Source organism: Erythrolamprus reginae, chromosome 1, assembly GCF_031021105.1.
Source record: "Erythrolamprus reginae isolate rEryReg1 chromosome 1, rEryReg1.hap1, whole genome shotgun sequence".
Classification (NCBI taxonomy): domain Eukaryota; kingdom Metazoa; phylum Chordata; class Lepidosauria; order Squamata; family Dipsadidae; genus Erythrolamprus; species Erythrolamprus reginae.
The window spans coordinates 49,161,862-49,179,562 of record NC_091950.1 but is presented as its reverse complement, the minus strand read 5'-3'; the positions used below and the strand labels follow the sequence as shown (position 1 = coordinate 49,179,562).

At 39.5% G+C, this 17,701-nt stretch overlaps 1 protein-coding gene across 3 annotated transcripts in view; it reads left to right on the top strand.

The window, feature by feature from the left end:
* The window catches only part of TRAF3 (TNF receptor associated factor 3), a 101,032-nt gene extending 83,549 nt beyond the window's left edge, over positions 1-17,483 (top strand). For 2 of the 3 annotated variants that reach the window (XM_070751870.1, XM_070751875.1), the window contains 4 exons: positions 579-671; positions 3,842-3,982; positions 10,109-10,283; positions 15,901-17,483. In XM_070751870.1, coding sequence (XP_070607971.1) covers positions 579-671; positions 3,842-3,982; positions 10,109-10,283; positions 15,901-16,472 — 981 coding nt within the window. In that variant the 3' untranslated portion in view covers positions 16,473-17,483. The remainder of the gene's footprint in view (positions 1-578; positions 672-3,841; positions 3,983-10,108; positions 10,284-15,900) is intronic. The other variant, XM_070751883.1, reaches the window with a different exon arrangement.
* The last annotated feature ends 218 nt before the right edge of the window (positions 17,484-17,701 follow it).

The following is a 17,701-nucleotide window of genomic DNA, read 5'->3' as shown; positions in this document are numbered from 1 at the left end:
ACTCATTTCTATATAACCATATACAAAGATGGAAGCACCAATACCCATTATTTGGCTTTAATATAAGATGCTTTCCCACGGGAATTTGCTATAAAGATAAGGGAACTTAACATTTGCATGGCAAAACAGTGTAAGGAAGAGATGATTGAATTGAGAAAGAATGGATGGTCATAATTAACCTTTTAAAGAAATATTGGCAATACTATAGCAAGGCACTTTTTGAGGTAATTATTTGCTATAAAGCATCATTTATGGAACATTTTACGGTTAAAAAATATACACTAGATAACCTTCAGTTAAATAAATGATTCTGAAATGTGATTTAAAATAATGATAAACATAGTTGTTACATTTTTAAATTTTCAAGAAGAACTTTGGTGCAGCACTAATTATTGGAAAGTTGAATCTGTATTGTTATTTGTACTATTTTTCTATTAAAATAGGTCTCCAGTAATAAATTTGAAAAACGCATCAGTGGGTTAATGTGCAATATTGTTCAATCGTAGATGGGCAAATGCTATACTTTAGTGTAGGTTTGCTAAGAAATGAAGCTGGCTAAAATATATTCTTTATCACAGGGAACAAATCAGCAAGTTAAAGCACATGAAGCCACCTCAGCAGTGCAGCATGTAGACTTATTGAAAGAGTGGAGTAATTGTCTAGAAAATAAGGTACATCTCCTGCTCACATTATCTTTCATATTTAATATATTTTACTAAAGGAGCACAGGTAAACTTCTGTAATTTAGAATGATTATTTAAGTACTCTTCAGTTTTAAAGGCAATGAAATGACTTAAATTTAAGAGCAAATTCAAACCAAACTACCTCATAGTTAAAAAAAAACATTGAAGTAGTTTTTTCATGAATCAGTGGCATATTCATATTGTGCTTTTAGCTGGATGCTTCTCATAAACTATTTCCCATTGGGTTTACCTCATAAAGGAAAAAGCTGGGGACTTTTAATAATAGAGCTGAAGACTTTTATCATTTACAGCTGATTAACAATCTCTGACAGAGGCTGTGCCAGAAAAAGTTACTGCATTTCTGTTTCCCCCCCCCATTTCTCATAGAACTATAATCCATCATTCACAGAATTAATTTCGGCTATATTTTATTGCAAAGTAAGGTTTATTCTACTTGCTGGATCATGAAATTGTATACTTAAACTTATCTATAATAGTTCCTATCCAGACAGTCCTTCTTCTTGTTCTTTCTCCTTTACTCCCCTTATATAACAAATATAATAATAAATATAGTACACTCCAACATATACATATTTAACATTAGACTTACTAAAATGCACATTATAATTCGGTGTCCTATGTAATATATCAATGAAATAAACCCACCAGTCATGATGCTAGCTTTCTTGCATTCCAATAACAGAAGTCAGTATTTGCTATTTAAATTGTACCATTCAAGATGTTAGCTATAAATCAGTTTAATGTTTATTTGTGTATTTCTTAAAATCATTAATGCCCATGCAATTGTCTGAAATATCTGTGTGTATTGTCAAAATACTTTAAGTATTTCAGAGAGAAGGAATGAGTATCACTGCTGATATTGGGATTATTTTTTCTACTCCATCTCTATCCCCACAGAGAGAAATGCCAGATAATATTAATGTTTTAGAGAGTTGTGCTTCTACTCTGTTATTTCTAATTAAATGGTTTGTTTGCGTTCCAAGAAAAACAGGCAAAATGGAGAGATGACATAAGAGATCTACTTCATATGCATTAACAATATTATGCAATATTAACAATTATTCTGGAAGTAGTCAAACTTCTCAGCTACCTCACCAAAGTACAATTTATGTTCTAGTATTCTGTAAGCCACAAATATTTCAGTAACATAATAGGAAATATATAAAAACACTGCTTTCTGTTTAAGGTGGCTCAAAGGTAGAAGTGATATCTGACAGCTGTTCAGATGAAAGGCAAGTACATGGTTTAGAGTGCATGAGGATACCCCTGCCATATCCATCTGCAGTAGCTTAAAGCAGATTTATCTTTTCCCAGCAGTGCGTAGTTGTTCCTACACAATCGTGAGAAAAGATGTGCTTAGTTTATGGAGTTGCAGATACATATTCTGAAACATGTTTTGTCTTTGAATCTAAAAAGAACAGCCCTAGGACTTGACATACTTAAACTGCAATTAAACAATAGTTTCTTCAGAAATGTGGGCTTTGCCATTATTGTTGGAAAACCGTTTTGTATGGGTAGAATTAACTTACAAATTCAAGCTTTGTTCCTTACCTTTTTCAGAAGTACAATGCTAGTGCCTTGTTAAAAGAAAATTAAACTGGCTTTCAGGTGTCAATATTGATAATCTAAAGTGAAATTTGAACCTGATTTTCATCTTTAATAAAGCTTTATGTATTTTTTTTTTCAAAATACTTTTATTTAGTTATGTTGGATTTCAACTCCAAAATGATTCTCAGGTAACATGAGCCCTGATGAGAATTGGTCAAAACATTTGGAAAGATATTCCGAGTTATCCAGATTGTCTTAATAAATAGACAGAATAGGAAAAAAATACACAAGTTATTATGTAATGTTATTGAAAAATTGGGGACCTGTTAGATTCCAAGGGCCAGCTGCCCAAGGCAATAGAGTCCAGTAATCAGTAAAAAACATCTAAAGGGCTACAGATTCCAGCACCATATTATATACAAGTACCAATGCAGAACATTCTGAGTATGTTTATATGCATCCTTTCTAAAATAGACAGGAATGATCTCATCACTTGCAAATTGTACTTCCTTTGATCTTGTAGCTTTGTCAACTTAAACTAGAATATGTGAACAGGTGTACTGGGTGTCCTCTGAGAGAATTCTAGGATAAACATTTATTCATAGAGAGAGAGATTAGCAGGGGAACTTCGTATGAATATAAAGCAGTACTTCTGGGATGGTGAATGTTACTTGTGTGATACCACCTTGGAAAGTTACCTAATCTGCCTGAGGCTGACTCTGAAATGGTAGGAAGTAAGCTAAATAAAGTTTTTAGAGTTTTGCTGTGCCTGGGCATACATCTTCATTGTGTGCCTGTGTTTTTTAAAGTTCAACATTTTGCAAATACTATTGGTTTCTAGAGGAAGATGTTGGGAGAGCATCATCTTAAAAAAAAACAAAAGAAGGATTAGTTTATCTTACATAGTTTAATTACAAATAGCAGAAAAATGAATGTTTGTCTATCTTGGGGTGCTTTTACTGTTGTTGATAGTCAGGGCCAGGTTGGATGCATCATAGATGTTTATCCTTAACAGTTTTCAGTAAGGTTTGCTTTACATGAACATTTTTCCTAATTTCTTTCAGTTTCAAATATATAGAATGTGCCTTTGACAAGACAAGAGGGCTGAATTCCAGGTGCAAGATATTTTTAGGGAAGGAATACAGTAATGAACCATGTGCAAGTCCTTGTGGGTGACACATGCTGTGAATAAAATGTACTAGTTAGCCATCTTTTATGAAACTGTTCAAAAGTCTAGAAAGTTGGCTGAGAATTTTATGGAAACAAAAGCATGGATTGATTACTGTCAAGGAATACCAACAAAGCTTTTCCCTCTTTCATTTTTTCCTTTGTGTGATTCCATTCATAAAATTATTACAGGCTGATTTTGGCTTTCATCACTTGTCATTTCACTTCATTACTACATATATAATAGCTTCAGTACTGGCCACAGAACACATCCCCAGTAGGTTTATTTTGTTTAAGAGACAAAGCGGGATGACACAATTGGCCCTTTACTTCTTTTGTAATTCATTGACCATGAGAGATAGTTGAAGCTTTTCCACATTTGGAGGAATAACTTTAGGTTTGGTTGTTTTTTTGTTTTTTAGGTGGCCATGCTCCAAAATGAAAGTTTGGAAAAGAACAAGAGCATACAAACTTTACATAATCAAATTTGTAGCTTTGAAATAGAAATTGAGAGACAGAAGGAAATGCTGCGAAGTAATGAAACTAAAATACATCACTTGCAGGTAAGATTTTGGCTTTTCTTCCATTAACAACAACAACAACAACAACAACAACCACAACAACAACCAGAAACCATCTCCTTAGGTTTTGGTTTTCATATTGAAGACTAGTCAAGTCTGAAACCTAAACACTTCCCCAGGAATCAGCTATCTATAAATAGATACATGTTCAGGAAAACATGGCTGTGCAATGTAGATTGCTCTGGTCAGACAGATAAAACCACGCAAATGAGAAAATCATAGATTATGTTTATTGTCTGGTATCTTCATATCATAGAGATGAAATTCCTCAGAGTATATGTCCATAATCTGCCTATTATATGTAGGTGAAAAGAGATTCATTTCTCCCCATCCTCCGGCTCTTGCATGGTCCTTTATTAAGACTTAAAAATGGCCGCTGGTGTGCATGGAACAATTACCCAGCTATAGGCCTGGGTATAGCTCAATGGCCAATCAAAACATACAGATGAGGTCACATATCATGGACTACATTACCCAGAGTGCAATCTCCTACATGCATTAAGAGATTAATGCAGTCTCTTAAAGAAACAGCTCTTAATCTGAGGTAAATATCTCTCTAGTCCAGGGGTAGGCAAAGTTGGCTCTTCTATGACTTGTGGACTTCAACTCCCAGAATTCTTAAGCCAATCATGCTAGCTCAGGAATTCTGGGAGTTTAAGCCCACAAGTCATAGAAGAGCCAACTTTGCCTACCCCTGCTCTAGTCTATCTGCACACAGATTCATCTTGATAGCTCCTTATTGGTTATCTTCATTGCTAGTACTATGTACAAAACAGTTGGGTTCGGAATATATAAACAAGCTAACAATGAATGCTTGTATGTATTGAAATACTATAGCTTTAAGAGGCAGTGTTGCAAATTGCCATAAGAGGGAGCCAGAAAGCATGATTCTCTCTCTCTGCTCTCTCTGTTCATTTTGCTGATTCACTGTGACTGATGTAGTAAACTCTGTGTTCAATGGTCTGATATGTAAGACAATGACAGGCTTGCAATATTATTATTGTATTGAGAAATATTGACTGATTTGAATGTGTATGACCAGACTATTTAACATGACTTTGCTATTTCTAAAGGTAAGCACTATTTTATACACTTTAATGTATCAGTCTTGTATGACTGAGTAATATCTCCTGGGTATCTGCTGGAATCCCACATTTCCTCTGTGCATGCCCTTGATAATTCAAGGGTTCTGTGCTCTCCATAACATTGATTATGGGCCCAGTGTGGTATTTTCCAGTGAGGTATTCCCAGTGAGGTATTGTCAGTGAGATATTAATAGTGAGTAGTGAGAAAATTCACTATTTTCCAGCTGGATGGAACAAAATATGTTTCTTGATCTATGTAATGTAGCATGTTGTTACGTTGTGAAGGGCTATGGCCTGTGGTAATTAACCCATCATATAAAACTATCTCAAAAGATGAAGACACAAAGAAAATAGCTGACTTTAAACAGGAGAATGAAAAGGCTCTTAGCATAATTGGACTAACACTGAATGAACAGTGAATGAACACCATGGATATAAACAGTTGGTTTATATCCATGGTAAAGAATCTGCTGCTAGGTGTTGGGTTTGAAAAGGATCATCACCTAACCCCCAACACTTTACCCTTAGATTGTCCATGGTTGACCTCTCCCGATTCCCAAGAGGTCAGTAAGGGGCGTGCACTAGAGTGCCTTCCGTCCCCTGTCCCATTGCTCTCCTATATCTACTATATCTTTCTTCCATTCCTAAATCTCTTCTTCTATTCTTTTATTGATATATTTTATTCCTATATCTTCTTTCTTAGATATATTTTACTACAAGTATATCCTCTATAGCCTTCATTATGCATTTTACTATGAGTATATCCGCTATAACCTTCATTGTATAATGGACAAAATCAATCAATCAAAAATAAATAAATAAATAAAACATTGCCAAAATGGTTGTATCTTTTTCAAACTGTTCCAATTAAATTATGGAGAGAAAAAATCAAATATAAATAGAATAATTTCTAAATTTATCTGGAACAGCAAAAAAACTAGAATAAATTTTAAAACATTGCAGGATTCTAGAATGAGAGGATGATTGGGTCTCCTGGATTTAGAAATATTCAGGCAGCAATATTATTATGGACAAGGGAATGGATTAGGTTAGACAATAATAGAATCTTAGCAATAGAAGGTCATAACATTCAAGAGGGATGGCATGCACACTTATGGGGGGAAAGTACATTAAATATTCACAACACCAAATTCGAAATACATTACTTGAACACTGGAGAACAATAAGAGAAAAAACATTACAGAGAAATAGATGGTTGTCCACTTTGGAAGCACAAGTACATCCTAATATAATTGACAAAAATAAAATGAAAACATATGAAAAACTCTTAGATGCCAAGGGACATTTAAAATCCAGAGAAGAACTTAAAAACGAAGGTCTGAAGTTATATTGGTTATTGTACTACCAGGCACAAAGCAGGTATAAAAAAGACCTAGTTGAATTTGGAATACAGTATGTTAAAAAATGAGTGAAATACTGTAGATAAAATTTTAATAAGATCAGATAAGCTCATCACAAAGATGTGTAATTATTTATTAAATTATGAAAATCTAGAAGAAATAGATTCACTGTGACTTATTGTTGTTGTTATTGTTATTATTATTTGGATTTATATGCCGCCCCTCTCTGATGTAGTAAGTTCAATAGTAGTTTAATGTATTTGTAAGCTGTAATGTATGTCTGACATGTAAGACAAAGACAGGTTTGTAATATTGTACAGTGGAACCCCGACATAAGAGCTGCTCTACTTAAGAGCAACTCGAGATAAGAGCTGGGAGGAGAGAGATATTTTTGTTCTACTTACAAGCCCAAATTCGAGATACAAGCGCCAAGGAGCTGTCTCCTGAAGCCAAACGCTAACTTCCGCGTTCGGCTTCAGGAGACAGCTGCGAAGTGGCGCGCGTGTTTTAAAAGGTTGCAGCCGGCCTGGGGGGCTCGGGGGGGTGCTTGCAGCTTTCTTTCTTGCTCTTTTTCTTTCTCTCTTTTACCTTCCCTTCCTCTATTTCTTCTTTTCTTTCTCCTTCCCACCTTCTTCCCTCCCTCCCTCCCTTCACTCATTCCTCTCTTACTCTCCCCTTTCATAAGTTTCCTTGCTTCCTTCCTCTGTTCCTGTCCCTTCCCCCTTTCTTTCTTGCTTTCTTGCTTTCTTGCTTTCTTTCTTGCTCTTTTTCTTTCTCTCTTTTACCTTCCCTTCCTCTATTTCTTCTTTTCTTTCTCCTTCCCACCTTCTTCCCTCCCTCCCTCCCTTCACTCATTCCTCTCTTACTCTCCCCTTTCATAAGTTTCCTTGCTTCCTTCCTCTGTTCCTGTCCCTTCCCTCTTTCCTTCCTTCCCACCCTCCGTCCATTCATTCACCCATTCCTCTCTTGATCGCTTAAAGCCGGTCCCTGGTGCAAAAAGGGTTGGGGACCTCTGTCCTACAGGATTGGGTGGCAGAGAAGTTGAACATATGTAAATTTAAAAGTTTAAGAAAGTTTACAAGTTAAGTGAAAGAAACTTCATTATTCATTTATATGTACATGTACATTTCTTCATTAAAAACATGTCTTTCTGCATAATTTAGACTAACTTTGTGAGTTTTTTGAGGGCTGGAACCAATTAAAATTATTTACATTAATTCCTATGGGGAAAAGTCATTCGAGATAAGAGCTGCTCAACTTAAGAGCCCAGGTCCGGAACGAATTAAACTCGTATCTCGAGGTACCACTGTATTGAGAAATATTGACTGATTTGAATGTGTATGACTGGACTATTTAACTTGACTTTGGTATTTCTAAAAGTAAACACTATTTTATACAATGTATCTGTCTTGTATGACTGAATAATTTACTCATATCTCCTGGATAATTGCTGGAATCCCGTTTCCTCTGTGCATGTCCTTGATAACTCAAGGGTCATTCTGCACACTTCTTAACATTCATGAAGTTATATGAAGACACACAGTACAGCTATTATGGTGGGAATGTATATCATTATTTGTAAATCCAAATGTGTTTAAATGTTATTTTTCTACCTCAAATAGCAGCATTCATTTATTAATGTAAATTGTACACACATTGTACATATGTTAACCTGATGATTATTGTTTATGACTTTCTTTTTCCCAAGACAGTGGGTTAAAATACTGAAGGTAGAGGTCTCTTCATACTTTAGTACTGCAGAACTAATTGACTCCTTTTGTTAAAGAAAATACATTCTGAGCAACATTTTTAAAATGATTTTTTTTGCATAGAAACGCAGGGCATGGCCCAATTTAGGTATGGCTGTGTGATTTAACAATCTATTTAGGTCATATTCTAGAGCATAAAGTCTTGTTCAGCAATTTGTATCTGTTTTAAAAAATATGAGAAAATGTGATTTCATTCAATTTTTAAATGTTATAATTATGGAAGGAAAATCATTCTGAAATGCCACTGGGTTACAGTAGATACCTTTCAGTATGGATCTTCCGTGATACAATGAACTGAAAGAATTTGAGAGCATCTTTCCTTTTTTTAAATAATGGGTGAACAATTGAGAAAAGCAGACTTATTTGTCTATATCATGAACCCTAAATTTCACTATTTCTGCCTGAGCTTTGAGCTTGTTTGTGTGTGTGTGTTCGTGTGCACATGCATACTAAAATTCTCCCTCACTGGCTTGTTTGAACTTACAAATAAGGCAGAAATGTTTCCTCTTGTTCTCCTTTATAGATCAAGAGGAAGTTGTCTATCCTGGCCAGTTATTTTGCAGCTCATGGATACAATTATTAAATGAAATAAATGAATAGTTTGCTTAAAAATCTTAACCAAATATGGCTGGAAAATACTATAATTTGAAACTGATTAGGAGTTGTCATCAGTGGTGGGAACTGATAAAGAATGATTTAGAAATCAATTACATTTTCTTTTGTCTGCTGTAATAATACAGATACAGTAGAGAATATTATAGTTGGAGTAAATATTCTAAGTTGGATTTGAATAGTAAATTTGTCACTTCAAATCCTGCGATTCCCATTGGTTCCAGTTAAAATTTCTGCTTTTTCAAATTGTACGGGCAATGTATTGTATTAGAAAATACAATAGAGCTGTTGTGGTGCAGTGGTTAAAATGCAGTATTGCAGGCTAACTCTACCCATAGCCTGGAGTTTGATCCTGATGGGGCTCAAGGTTGACTCAGCCTTCCATCCTTCCAATGAGGACCTGGATTGTTGCGGGCAATACACTGACACTGTAAATCAATTAGAGACTGCTATATAGCAGTATGGAGTGATATATAAGTAAAGAGCAAAAGTCCTTGGCCCACTAAGCACTAGTAATCAGACCTTCTTTCTGGTTGCTTCAATACATTTATACGCTGCTCAAAAAAAATAGAGAACACTTAAACAGCACAATATTACTCCAAGTAAATCAAACTTCTGTGAAATTAAACTGTCCACTTAGGAAGCAACACTGATTGACAATTAATTTAACATGCTGTTGTGCACATTCAACTTCATACAGAACAAAGTATTCAATGAGAATATTTCATTCATTCAGATCTAGGATGTGTTCTTTGAGTGTTATTTTTTGAGCAGTATATTTCGCAGTGATGAAGCTGGTACAGTTGGAGAGGAGCAGAGAACATGTTTTGTTGTGATTTTTCACCTCAAAATTTTTCTCTATAACAAACTTGCTATTTTTCATATTTCTGTTGATTTTGCCTGGTCAAAAAGAATATAGCAGTACATCTCATTTTCACATTGCAACTCTAACAGTAGTATGTTATACAAATGTTTAAGTAAAACCTTCCCACACCTAATGGAGGTCAAATATATTGGTTGGTTCAAAATTGATTGAAAAGACTTGCCCAGATTTATAAGTTTCCTTAAATTTTATTTTCACTTAATTGTTTTGCATTTAATAAGGTTTATTAGATGGGTGTGTAATACCAAAGTATGGCACTAGGCAGTCATGTCTGGTTTATTTGACATTCTTATATAATTCATGTGTAATTTACTTGCGCAGTATTAAGTGTTCTCTGTATATTATTTTCCTTGAGGTTTCTTCTATATTTATGCAATTTACTTTTTTCCTCCTAAAAGCGGGTAATAGATAGTCAAGCTGAGAAGCTGAAAGAATTAGACAAGGAGATTCGACCTTTCCGACAGAACTGGGAAGAAGCAGACAGCATGAAGAGTAGTGTTGAGTCCCTGCAGAACAGAGTGACTGAACTGGAAAGCGTTGATAAAAATACTGGGCAAGGAGCTAGAAACACAGGTAAGTTTAAACGTGAGATGGTGAAGTAAAGGCAGATACTGACAAATTAGACATTCTGAAATGCAGCTGCCCTGTAACCTCTAGCAAGATATCTATTTATTTAACCTGATTCTTTGATTAATTTGCATAATGTTTATTTTAGAGTGTTTATGCTGCAAAACCAACTGAGGTATTCTCCTGTCAAGCCCCTTTAGAGCAAAGTAGTCTAGATAGTTTGCTAAGAGCCACATGGTTGATAATGCTATGAATTGACTTTTGATTGTTCTTTTGGTGGTGGGGAGATTATTAGAATTCCAAAGGCGTTTCATAAAATGAATAGCAATTGTCTTCTAAAGGAAGAAGAAAAACGTATTTAATTACATTATATTTTGCTTGATACATTCCCCATTTATACCTTGAGGTTACTTCCACTATAAGGATTAACATCATACATGTTTAGTTCAGAGGAATCTTTCTTCTGAGCAGCACAATGGAATCAGATAAAATAAAAAGGTCATTGCCTCATTTGAATGAAGCAATAAAACCACCAATTAGCAATATGACATGTACTTTTCTAAGAGGCTCACACAATACTGTTTAGTCAATTGAAAGACAAATTTGCATATAAAAGAATTGCCATCTGTTAAAGCACCTTGAATTACTCTTCATTCATTATAGAGCAGTACTACAGTCATTCAAAGCTTGAAGTTCAGCTAGGATTCTCCTTGCTTCTGCTGGTGATTGAAATTTCATAAGCTCCCATCCCAAAGAGAAGAAAGCATGGAGAATTGATTTACTGAGAACTCTGAAAGAGACTAAAGTCTCCAATAATATTAAAAACATTCAACTAGAATAATAGAACATTTAAAACACAGAAAATATGATTTTAGTTTCTGCATGTGTGCAAATATACCTGCACACATATCTCCCTCACATATACAAACTTGCATTTACCTTAGGAGCATCTTTCTTCCAAGACTTTAAAGACATGGATGGGTCATTGAGCTTGGAGATCCAGATGGGGTCTATGACAATTACTAACCACAGCCAACTCACTGTGGTCAACTCACCACAACTAACTTGCCACCACCAATTCCCCACAGGGTAACTCACTGCAGGACTAATATCAAAGAAATAATAATAATAATTTAATAATAATTTATTAGATTTGTATGAGGCCCCTCTCCGAGGACTCGGAGCTAGAATCATTAAAGAAAGAATGACAAAAATTAGAATATTTGAAATTGAATTGCTAAATTGTCCCACATGAGTTGTTCTGTGGCAAATTGGTTTCGGCCAGCAATGGGGTGACGCATGGGGCTGCGTCCAGGTGATTGTCAACACTTCTCTGAGGAAGAAGTTCTTTCTGGCTCCCTGCAAGGAGGCAATTGTGTGCCCCCTCCTCAAGAAGCTTCCCTAGACCCAGCTGTTCTAAACAACTACCATTCTGTCTCCAACTTTCCCTTTACAGGGAAGATTGTTGAGATCTAACAGTCCTCCAACAGTCCTTGGATGAAGCCAATTATCTGGGCCCTCAACAGTCTGGTTTCATGCTCGGCTACAGCACAGAAACTGCTTTGGTCGCACTGACAGATGATCTCTGGCAGGCCCGGGATAGGGGTCAATCCTCTATACTGGTGCTTCTTGATCACTCAGCAGCTTTCAATATCATCGACCATGGAATCCTTCTGCATTGGCTGGAGGGGTTAAGAGTAGGAGGCACTGTTTTATGGTGGTTCCCCTCCTACCTCTCTGGTCGGTCACAGTTGGTGGTGGCAGGAGGCCAGATGTTGATTCCTAGGTCCCTCCTTTGTGGGGTTCCTCAGGGTTCGGTCCTCTCGCCCCTGCTGTTCAATGCCTACTTGAAACCACTGTGTGAGATCATCTGACAACACGGGATAAGTTACCATTAGTATGCTGATACTCAGTTATACATCTCCATTCCGTGTCCACTCAGTAAAGCAGTGGAAGTAATATGCCGGTGTCTGGAAGTTGTTAGGATTTGGATGGCTATTAACAGGCTCAGACTCAATCCCAACAAGATGGAGTGGCTGTGGATTTTGCCTCCCAAGAACAATCCCATCTATCCATTCATCAATTGTGTGGGGAGCGGGGAGTTTTGATCCCTCAGAGAGGGTCCGCAACTTGGGTGTCCTCCTCAACCCATAGCTGATCTTAGGACACCATCTTTCAGCTGCGGCGAGGGGGACATTCACCCAGGTTCGCCTGGTGCACCAGTTGCAGCCCTACCTGGACAGGGAGTCTTTACTCACAGTCACTCATGCCGTTATATCACCTTGAGGATCAACTATTTTTATGTGATCATAGTATTAATTTGAAGGTGTTTTTCAGTAGTTTCACTCTAATCCTTTTGCTTAATTTATACTATGGAAACACCTTTTGCCTAGATCAGCGTTTCCCAACCGGTGTGCCGCGGCACACTAGTGTGCCGTGAGACACCATCAGGTGTGCCGCGGCGCTCCTAGGAAGCTCCAGCTGGGTGGGGCGCTGCCGGTGCCGGACCGCCGTATCCGGCGTTCTCCCGTATCCGGCGGGAAAAAGGAGGCAGGGGCAGGGAGGTGCGGCAGTAGGAGTAAAGGGAGCCGCGGCTGCCCCTGCCTCCCCACGGTGCCTCCGGCCAAACGCGCCCCTGGCTTCTCCGCCCTGCCCCATTGCCCGCCCGATCCGCCCCTCTCCTCCTCCGCCGCCACGCCACCGCCTCCTGCCTTGGGGCGCGATCCGCCCCCTCTCCTCCGCCGCCGCCTCCTGCCTTGGGGCGAGCAATCTGGGAGTTCGGGACTTTGTGGCTTTGCGCCATGAAGAGAAAACGGCCGACTTTTCCCTGCTGCCGTTTTCTCTTCATGGCGCAAAGCCACACAGTCCCGGACTCCCGGATCGCTCGCTTCTCCGGTCAGCAAAGCCATCTGCCCAGGAAAGCGCCGCGCTGGCCGGAGAAGCGAGCGATCCGGGAGTCCGGGACTGTGTGGCTTTGCGCCATGAAGAGAAAACGGCAGCAGGGAAAAGTCGGCCGGGCTAACGGGAGGCAGCGCGAGGCCGGGCGCTGGGGACGTCTGGGAGGGCGAGGAGGCTGATGGCTGCTGCGCACTCCACTCTCTCTCCGGCTCTCTCTCGCTCTTTCTTTTTCTCTCTGTTGCTGGCGTGAACGAGAGAGAAAGAGAGAGAGAGAAAAAGGAGGGGAGAGAGAATGAGAGAGAAAGAAAGCAAGAGAAAGAGAGGGAAAGAAAGCAAGAGAGAGAGAGAAAGAAAGGGGGGAAGGAGGGAGAGGGAAAGACATACAGGGAGGGAAGGAGGGAGAAAGAGAGAGCAAAAAAGAGGAAGAAAGAAAGAAAGAGGGAAGGAGAGAAAGAAGGAAAGGAAGGAAGAGAAAGAGGGAGGGAGAAATAGAGTGAAATGGAGGAAGAGATATTTTTTTTTGTCCAAACTTTTCTTTAGCCCCCCCGCCCCTCCCCCCGTTCAGTGTTCCCCAGAATTTTGAAAACATGAATAATGTGCCACGGCTCAAAAAAGGTTGGGAAACACTGGCCTAGATCAGTGTTTCCCAACCTTTTTGGAGCCGCGGCACATTTTTCATATTTTCAAAATCCTGGGGAACATGGAGGGGGGGGCGCTAAAAAAAGTTTGGACAAAAAAAAATCTCTCTTCCTCCCTTTCGCTCTATTTCTCTCTCCCTCCCTCTTTCTCTCTCTTCCTTTCTCTCTCCATCCCTCTTTCTTTCTCTCTTCCTTCCTTCCTCTCTTTCTGTCTCCTCCTTCCTCTCTCATCTCTTTCCTTCCTCTCCCTCCCTTTCTCTCTTTACTTTCTCTCCCTTTCTGTCTATCCTTTCTATCTCTCACCCCTTCTCCATCTTTCATTCCCTTTCTCTCCCTCCCTTTCTCTCTCATTCCTTTCTCTCCCTCTTTCCTTCCTATCTCTCTTTCTTTTTCTCCCTCCTTCATATCTTCTTTCTCTCCCCCTTCCTCCCTCTTTCCCTTTTCCCCCTCCCTTTCTCTTCCTTTTTCTCTATCCTTTCTACTTCTTACTCTTTCTTTCTCTCCCTCCTTCATTCAATTTTCTCTCCCTCCCTTTCTCTCCCTTTCTCTCTCTTTCCTTTCTCTCCCTCCCTTTCTCTTCCTTTTTCTCTATCCTTTCTACTTCTTACTCTTTCTTTCTCTCCCTCCTTCATTCAATTTTCTCTCCCTCCCTTTCTCTCTCTTTCCTTTCTCTCCCTCCCTCTCTTCCTTTTTCTCTATCCTTTCTACTTCTTACTCTTTTTTTCTCTCCCTCCTTCATTCAATTTTCTCTCCCCCCCCTTCCTCCCTCTTTCCTTTCTCCCCCTCCCTTTCTCTTCCCTTTTCTCTATCCTTTCTGCTTCTTACTCTTTCTTTCTCTCCCTCCTTCATTCAATTTTCTCTCCCCCCCTTCCTTCCTCCCTCTTTCCTTTCCCTCCCTTTCTCTTCCTTTTTCTCTATCCTTTCTACTTCTTACTCTTTCTTTCTCTCCCTCCTTCATTCAATTTTCTCTCCCACCTTCCTCCCTCTTTCCTTTCTCTCCCTCCCTTGTTCTCCCCTGGGGCTGCCTGTGCCTGCCCTGCACCACCCAACACGGACGGACAGCCCCCGGTCGTCGGTTCGTCGCCCCCCACCCCCCCACGGAGGGAGATCAAGCTGGCGAGGGCGGTAGATCTACGTCACCAGCCACTGGAGGGAGATCGGGCTGGCGGGGGCGGCGAATTCACCTCCCCAGCCGCGCGGAGGGAAATCCGGTAGGCGGGCGGGTGGCCGCGGCTCCCTGCGCGCCCCTGGAAAAGCCTACAGGGAACGGTGCCCGGGGCCGCTTTAGCCGCCCCCCGCTCCCCCCGCCATCTCCCCGCGACTGCCTGCGCCGCTGCAGCCGCGCCCCCCCGCTCCCACCGCCAGTGCCCTCCCGCCGGGCCCCAAAGGACACTTGCCAATGACGACAGGGAAGCTTCAGCTGGGCGGACGCTGCCGTGCCGGTGCCTCCGACCTCCCGGTTCCTGCTCGATGCCGCGGTTTCTGGCGCTCTCCTGCTGGGCCCCAAAGAAGGAAGGCGGGAAAAAGGCGCGAAGAATGGAGCTCTCTTTCCTTCCTGCCTTCCTTCTTTGGGGCCCAGCAGGAGAGCGCCAGAAACCGCGGCATCGGGCAGGAGTGGAGAGGTCAGAGGCACCGGAGCTCCCCGCCCAGGCGGCACACCTGGCGGTGTCTCGCGGCACACCAGTGTGCCGCGGCACACCGGTTGGGAAACGCTGGCCTAGATCCATCAAGTTTGGATGTTTTTCACTGAATTCTCAAGTACTATATAGCCATTTATTGTTAAATAACTACCTTGGTCAGCTACTATTCACAAATATGATGGTAATAAAATATTAATTTTGCACTATGAATGCACTGATGACCAAATTTCGTGTATCTGATAATGCCCGCTGGAGTGAGAATAACACTGGTGTAGTTGTGCAAGAAAACTTTATTTGAATGAAATGGCAGTAACCAGTAATCTTTGCAGCAAAGCTCACATGTTCATTTAGCGATCAAAGACCTGGTGCGGGTAAATGAAGAAAGAAGTGCTACACAATGAGAAAATCCCTTTGTCATTTTAAAAAAGTCCCTTGTTTTCTTTCTAGGTCTTCTAGAATCACAGTTATCCAGGCATGATCAAATGCTAAGTGTTCATGACATCCGTCTGGCTGACATGGACCTCCGATTTCAAGTCCTGGAAACAGCAAGTTACAATGGAGTATTAATCTGGAAAATTCGAGATTATAAACGTCGAAAGCAAGAGGCTGTTATGGGGAAGACTTTGTCCTTATATAGCCAACCATTTTATACAGGATACTTTGGCTATAAGATGTGTGCCAGGGTTTACCTCAATGGAGATGGGATGGGCAAAGGGACGCACTTGTCTTTGTTCTTTGTTATAATGCGGGGAGAATATGATGCATTGCTTCCTTGGCCATTCAAGCAAAAGGTCACTCTCATGTTGATGGATCAAGGACCTTCTCGGCGCCACTTAGGAGATGCATTCAAGCCAGACCCCAACAGCAGTAGTTTCAAGAAACCCACTGGGGAAATGAATATTGCTTCTGGTTGTCCAGTCTTTGTTGCACAAACAGTTCTAGAAAATGGAACATATATTAAAGATGATACTATTTTTATTAAAGTCATAGTGGATACTTCGGATCTACCAGACCCCTGACATATAGCAGAAAGGCAGATTCAACAGAAGACAACTCCATTTGGGGCTCTTTTTTATATCTGTCTTCAATGAGAGGTCCTCAAAGCTCAGAGAGGACCACTTTATGTTAACAGAGGAAGAGCCTGGAGGTATAACTTGCATAGGGTCCAATGGCAAACATAGCAACCCATTAAGAAACCATAACTGTGGTGTATTTTCTAAACTAATAGGAACACTTCAAGTTCTGACAAGTTACTTAATCCTCATGAAGACAAAGATCACTGTCAGAAAAGCTTTTTGTAATTTATTGACAATTTCGGAGAGAGAAAAAAGGTATCTTATGCTGAATACAACATCAGACTTTAATTTCATTTTAACTAGAAAATAAAAGTTCACATGTGGGTTATCTAGAAACTGTCAGCATGTTAAGTAAAAAAAGAAATTATGAAGTATTGTTGCAGTTAAAGATATTATTACTTTGAACATCTAAGTGCAATGTTGTCTGAAATCCAGTATATTGTCTATTTTTAAGGCCTCATCTGGTCTCTGTTTTAAAAATTACTTTGTCAGAAGACCTTGACAAAAAATGTCTAGATCTTCTTGAAAGTGTCTAAATCAGAGTCATATTTTTGTTTAGAGTTCTATTAATTGCTACAGAAAACATTTTATTTTAAAACTGTTGATAGACTGATATTTCTTGGAAGAAAAAAAGATCAAATGCAGGTTATCACTTGTGATATGAAAAGAAACTATTCAATACTGCTGTTATTTCTCTTTAGAAATGTAAACCTACAATATATGTCGTAGTTAATGACACTATTTCAAAATTAAGAAAAAAAATCACTCATGGATGCTGTGCATCATTATCAGATTTATAATTTTCACCCTAAAATAGGGCATTTGTTGAACTTTGGAGTTCTAAATGGAATCCTGTATGTTTTTAAAGTTCTGCCTCATGCGCTCAGACCAAGCTCTATAAAATAGATGTATGTATATAAACATATTATATTATATTTTTTGCTAAAGCATAAATGTGCAACATATTTTTTGGGTTTGAGAGGAGGCGTAGTGCTGAGTAATACCTATAGGGGAAACTGCTAATTAATCCTCTAGGTAGAAATTTTTCTATCTTGCAGAGGATATCCGTTAGGAGAAAGCAGTGTCTTAATGGAGATATGGTGGCGTGCATGCATTCATGTGCCTTAGCTGTGATGTGCTGCTTTATAGCTCATAGTTTTGTATTCAGAATT